Source organism: Pipistrellus kuhlii, unplaced genomic scaffold (assembly GCF_014108245.1).
Source record: "Pipistrellus kuhlii isolate mPipKuh1 unplaced genomic scaffold, mPipKuh1.p scaffold_m20_p_121, whole genome shotgun sequence".
Lineage (NCBI taxonomy): Eukaryota > Metazoa > Chordata > Mammalia > Chiroptera > Vespertilionidae > Pipistrellus > Pipistrellus kuhlii.
Genome location: NW_023425429.1, coordinates 104,290 through 110,639, shown reverse-complemented (window position 1 = coordinate 110,639; position 6,350 = coordinate 104,290). Strand labels below are relative to the sequence as shown.

At 59.4% G+C, this 6,350-nt stretch overlaps 1 protein-coding gene across 1 annotated transcript; it reads right to left on the bottom strand.

Annotated features, from left to right (window-relative positions):
- Positions 1-1,287: 1,287 nt before the first annotated feature.
- MPZ (myelin protein zero) lies at positions 1,288-5,795 on the bottom strand. Its single transcript, XM_045580344.1, is given in 6 exon segments — positions 1,288-2,433; positions 2,507-2,567; positions 2,731-2,866; positions 3,009-3,222; positions 3,360-3,526; positions 5,599-5,795. Coding segments are annotated over 6 exon segments (939 nt in total). The 5' UTR covers positions 5,666-5,795; the 3' UTR covers positions 1,288-2,139.
- Positions 5,796-6,350: the final 555 nt, after the last annotated feature.

Genomic DNA, 6,350 nt, shown 5'->3' with positions numbered 1-6,350 from the left:
GGGAGAGAGTTCTGACCTGAGAGGGCGAGGCCGCCTTTGTGAGCCAGTGGCCGCTCCCGCAGGTCCTGACGGCCTCCCCTCCGCCCGCTGCGCAGTTCCACCGCCGCTAACGGAGCCTCACCTCTGCGCCCCTACTCTTGGGCCCCGGAGCCCCTTTTCTCTCCTGTCCCCCCAGATCCTACTGCTGGAGACACGATCTTGAATACCAATCGCCAACGACTTGCTTGAGTGCCTTACTTTGTGAGCGGTCAGCAGAAGAGACGGTGCTGCCGAGACCGGTTTGGCTCAATGGATAGAGCGTCGGCTTGGGAACTGAAGGGTCCCAGGTTCCATTCCGGTCAAGGGCATGTACCTTGGTTGCGGGCATATCCCCAGTAGGGGGTGTGCAAGAGGCAGCTGATCGATGAGTCTCTCTCATCAATGTTTCTAGCTCTCTATCTCTCTCCCTTCCTCTCTGTACAAAATCAATAAAATATATAAAAAAAAAAAAGGGAGGGAGGAAGAGACTGAACATAAACTGCACCTATGGATGAGGTCAATAGGGGATGGGGAGGGGGCGGAGGGTGGGGTGGGAACCTGGTGGAGGGGGGAATGTAATAATATGAACAATAAAGATTGATTTAAAAAAAAGAGAGACGGTGCTGAAAGCACCGAGGCTCCACCAGTGTCCCCGGTCCCCTCCGGTGGGTCTCCGGCTGAAGTGGTGGCAGAGCTGGGTGTGCGGCCCTGAGGTGGAGTCTGCAGGTCTGAGCAGGGTACTTGGGGTACGTTCTCACACCCCAAACTGGGAGATGATCTTGGCAGAAAGTCAGGTCCCTGAAGGGACAAGGATCCTGCCTGGACTCGGTCACTGGCCTCTCCTCCACCCTGCCCCAATGCCGTCAGCATTCCCACGTGGGTCCCTTCCATCTCTCATTCCTGCCTAACCTCCTCTCGGGGAGCTCCTTCCAGCTGTCTCTGCTGCTCTCTGCCCGCTCCCAGGGCCGGTTTCCGTCTTCTCTGGGGCTGTTTGCAGGGCACGTGGCTGCCACGGCTCCCCAGTCTCCCCCGCCATCACCCGGGAGCTGCTGCTCCCTCCGCCTCTCCTCTCCCAGGAAAGGCAGAGCCTGCCTTGGCCGCACAGCAGGAGCTCCTGGGTGCTGGGCTGTAGGGATGGGTCCTGTGAGCCTATTTCAGCCCCCTCCCCATGCTGGGAGCCACCCAGACAAGCTCTCGGTGGAAACCAGCGGTGGGCGCGGGGAGGGATGGAGAGGGCAGGGCTTCTGCCCAGAAGAACGAGGCAGCGGCTTCTGGAAATGTCAGTGTTTATTAAACATAGAAGGACATCCGGGGTTGAGAAGAAATATACAGAATGTAGGAAAATTCTAAGAATCCCCTGTGCCTGGGAGGGCAGCCTCTTCTCTTTGGCCCTTGTTCCCATTTGTGTTTCTCTTTTCTGTGTGGCGTCTAAAAGCCATTTCTTAAAGCTCATTTGCCTCTTTTCTCAACTCCTGCCCCGAGGACCGTTGTCTCTCCTCCCCCAGGACCTCGAGTTCCAGGACAGCGCTGGGGGCGGCGGGCTGGCTCCCTGAAGGATGTAATGGGGGCGGGAATAGAAACACCCACATGACGTCATTGGTACTCAGTCATGGGGGTCAGAGCAAGGGCACCGGCAAACTAACAAACAAGCATGGATTAAAAAAATAAAAATAACCCAAATAAACCCTGCAGGAGAGGCTGATCTGGATGGTCCCGGTGTTCGGGGAGAGCACACAGTCTGGGCAGGACCCCTGGGAGGGCGGGAGTGTCAGAGCGGGAAGAGGCGGCGGAGCAGGGTGGGTGCAGGGCAGGGGCGCAGGTGGCCTGGAGTCGAGGCGCAGGGTAGCAAGGTCCCTTTCTTCTCGGTGCCGGAGGGACAGGCACCAAACACACAGTCCTTGGGGGCGGTGCAGGGTAGGATCAGGCCCTGGACTCCCAGAAAGCCAGGGGGTGAAGGTGGGGGAGAATATGACGTGCCTGGGGAATGAATTTTGGAATGAAACTTACATCTCGGAGGGAAGTGAGGGCAGGGCAGGGCAGGGCAGGCCTGGGTGCTAAGGCGGAAAGCACCTAGAGGGGCATCAGGAGCCCGGGGCCCAGCTCTGGCAGGGCCTGGGCTGGTCACGGGTCCGAGTCCAGGCCCATCATGTTCTTGAGGGCGTTCTTGAGGCTGGTTCTGCTGGGGGACTTGACCGCGGGCCTGAGCTCCGAGCTCTGCTCGTCCTTGCGAAGCTCCATCTCGATGACCACCACCTGCGCGCCCTGAGGGGCCTCCGCCCCTGCGCCCCGAGCCCCCGCCCGGCCCGCTAACCGCTATTTCTTATCCTTGCGAGACTCCCCCAGCCCCTTGGACTTCTTCTCACTGGCCGCCTTGGTGCTCCGGCTGTGGTCCAGCATGGCATACAGCACGGGCGTCTGGGGAGGGGCGCAGTCAGTCACCGCCCCGCCCCGCACCCGCCCCGCGGTCCCGGCCCCGAGCCCCGCTAACCTGCCGGCCGCGCTTCGACGAGTCCTTCCCAGACTTGTGCAACTTCCCTTTCTCCATGGCGCTGCGGGGAGACCGGTGTGGGCGGGGCCTGCCGGAGCCCCTGCCCTGAGACCCTCCCCTCCCTTTCCCCTCCCCTCCCTTTCCCCTCCCCTCCCTTTCCCTTCCCCTCCCTTTCCCTCCCCTCCCTTTTCCCTCTCCCCCGCCCGCTCCCCGGGCGCCACTACCTGAGCCGCCGCCTCAGGGCCGCCTGCCGGCGCCGCCAGCAGAACCGCACCAGGTAGAAGAGCAGCAGCAGCAGCAGCACCGCGCCCAGCACGCCCCCGACGACCGCGCCCAGCACCACCCCGTAGCGCGTGGGCACTGGGGGCGGAAGCCGGTGAGAGACCCGCCTGCCTGCCCGCTCCCCTGCGGGCGGGACCCCGCTGCTTCTGCCCACCCTCCTGCCTCCGCCCCGGACCGCCCCCCGCCCCCAGGGCCCGACCCCGCCCGCCGCCTCGCGCACCTTTGTCGAAGACGTAGAGGGTGACCTGCGAGGTCTTGCCCACGATGTCCGGGGGGTTCTTGACGTCGCAGGTGAAGGTGCCGTTGTCGCTGTAGTCCAGGTTGTGGATGACGATGGAGCCGTCCTTCCAGCGCGGGTCCCCCACCCACTGGATGCGCTCCTTGAAGGTCCCCACCTCGTCTATGTAGGGCTGCCCCTTGGCGAAGTGGAAGATCTGCGGGGGGTGCGGGCGGTTCCAGCGGGGGCGGGGGTGCGGGGAGGGCTCTTCCTCTGCCCCCTGCCCCCCCCCCCCCCTCCAGCCCGAGCTCCCTCCAGGGCCGCAGCGCCCTCCCACAGCCCGGCCGCACTCACGGAGATGGCGTCTCGGGCGCCCGCGGGCTGGTAGCGCCAGGTGAAGGAGACATCGTCCGAGACCCACTCGCTGGACCAGAAGGAGCAGTGCAGGGTCACGCGGGAGCCCACGGCGCCATGGACCTCCCTGTCCGTGTACACGACGATGGCCTGGGCCGGCAGCAGCACTGAGGACAGGGGCAGACGAGCAGAAATGACAGGTTCTGAGGCCCAAGCCCCCCCCCCCTGAGCAGCCAGCGGGGTGAGGCTGTGTGGTCCGAGCTGGCCGGGTCTGCGGGATGAGTGGCAGTGACTGCTCCCTGGGTCAGCCATTCGTCCGCAGCCTCCCTTTTCCTCCGGCTCAGTGTCCCCGAAGCCGCCCTCTGATGCAGGCTTCCAATGTTTAAAGTTTTTAATAAATTACACAGGTAACACATATTATTATATGTGTTATAAACTACTCAAGCAATAGAGATAAGGCTAAAGTTTCTCAACCAATTCCTTTTCTGACTATCATTTTAAAAAATATATATTTTTATTGATTTCAGAGAGGAAGAGAGAGAACCGGCAATGATGAGGGAGAATCACTGATGGGCTGCCTCCTGCACGCCTCTCCTGGGGGTGAGGCCTGCAGCCCAGGCTTGTGCCCTGCGGGGAACTGAACCACTGAACCAGGGGCATCTTGGTTCCTGGACTGACACTCACCCGCTGAGCCCCAGCAGCCACGCTGTTAGTGAATCAAATTCAATATAGGCTTAATAAACTCAAGATCTGCAGATACTTATGTTTAAGAATATATGTATATAAAAGAATATATGTAGGGATTTCCACGTTGATTCAGAGAAACAATTTTCTTTTTAAAGCTGCACAGTATTTCTCAGTAGAGCAAAATCAAAATGTTGTACGGGAGAAAAAGAAGGTAACCACAAAACGTTAAGTCTTCTCCCCTAGCCCATGGTCCTCATTGCTGTCTGGCTGCCACGCTGCCTCCTCTTGACCGGGAGGTCAGGGAGCAGAGGCCGGGGAAGCTGGGCACCAGGCAGACCCCGAGCCCAGAGCTCGGATGGCTGCATGCAACGCTCTGGCTCGCCCTGCTCCCCTCCTCTTGGCCATTCTGGGTCAGTGCCACGCCCAAGACCCACCCACACAAGAAAGGCCATTCCAGGAAGATTATGTGCGTGGGCTGGCCGAGTGGGGGCAATTGTAGACTCTTTTGTTCTACAAGATGGGGAGCAAGCAGCCAAACAGAGATCTACTGTCTGAGCAATGTTGGGGGCTCATGCCACACCCACAGAGTCCTGAATCTCCCACCTCAGCACGTAATATCATTGATTCGCCACCTAAGACCTCTGCCAACAAGGAGCATTATTCATTGGGCCTACCTCCGAGTCTTCCTGTTCTAATGTCCCCACTGCCCTTCAGCTCTGCTCAGTGAATGAGGCAGGTGCTGGGACAGAACTCTTCCCCTTATACTTCAAGATCCCCTGTCCTCACCCCTCTCCCCTCCCTTCCCCAGTGTTTCCTTGGGTCCCTGGATAGACCAGTACAGCCCGGAAGAATCTGGGTTTGGGTTGAGGACTCAAGAAGTGGACACAGAGAAGGTTGGACAGCCTGAGCAGCCCCACCCATTGGCCTGCCGCTCCAGGACATTTCAGAGGAGCCGTTCCATCACCCTGCTCACCCAGCCTGGGGCAAGGAAGGGGTCCACCAACTTAGGAAGGAAGACAGTTTTCGGTGAACAAAATCCTAGAATCTCATAAACCCTTCCTCTCACATAATAGACGACTGGTCCACAGAGAGAAACTGAGGCACCAAGAGGCAAAGGGCCCAAGGAGCTGAGACCACAAACCTGGGACCTTTCCTTGGACCACAATCCCTGGGCCCTCCCTTCATGGAAACTAAGGGTTGGTACTAAGGGTCTGTACTGGACCATGAGTAGGAAACAGAGTCATGTCTGACCCTGGTCCTTATCTTGCTCCAACATTGCTGCCCCCAGGCCCTCAGCAGGGCTCTGGGCCATGTCACTGATTCCCAGCCTGGGTCCAGTATGTGCACCTCAGAGCGGCTCTCCACATTCCCACCTCCTCCCTGCCCGGAATACCTTCAGGCCTCCCTCCAAACGATTTTTTCTCTGAGTAGAACATCCCCTTCCTGATCCTTCTCACTCTTTCTTAACTGCAGGGAGCAGCACAGGGAAGGCAGTGGAAAGTTTGCTGAGAGAACCTGAGAAGGGCCCCCAGGCTGGGGTGGCTCCACTTACCCAACGAGGAGAAGAGCAGTGCAGCCAGGACAGAACTGGGGCTGGATGAGGGAGCCCCAGGAGCCATTGCTGGGGCAGGGTCTGCAGGGTTAGGAGAGTGGGGGACCAGGAACTGAGCAGGGGTTCCTGGAACCCGCTTAAAATCCCCCAGGGCCCCAGTATGAGGGGGCTGTCCTGAGCCAGTAGCCAATTGCAGCCTGGCATGTGCAGTTGAGAGGTGGTGGTAGGGGGGCCGACTGCAGGGAGCAGAAGGAGCATTGTGTCCTCCGGGTAGAGGGTGGGTACACATACCACCCCATATACAGAGGGCTTTGTATCTGCTGGCCTCCCCCTGTCCTAGGCTGGAATGTCGAGGGTGGTGGTGAGGGAGAGGGACAGAAAAAGGGACACAAACACACTTCTCTAAGGGACAGACGGGCAGGGGAGCCCGAGTCCCAAGGCCACGAGAAGGGGATTTCTTCCCAGATGCCTTGCCTGAGATGACTCCCCAAGAACCTTGGGAGCTACAGGCAGGGCTCCCAAGAGAACCTGGGAAGCAGGCATCGCTGTCATCCTGATGACCTCAAGCTGCAGGACAGGCTTCTTGAGAGTACCAGGTCCCTGGAGCCTTCCACTGGACCCACCTCCCTTCGTCCTGGGTGATTCTTCCCAGATGGAAGCTTTTCTCCCTGGAAAATGCCCAGGGAAGAATCTCCTGTCTTCTCCCTCCTGTCAGGAAGCCCTTCAATGCTGGATGCTGCAGTCTTAGCCCA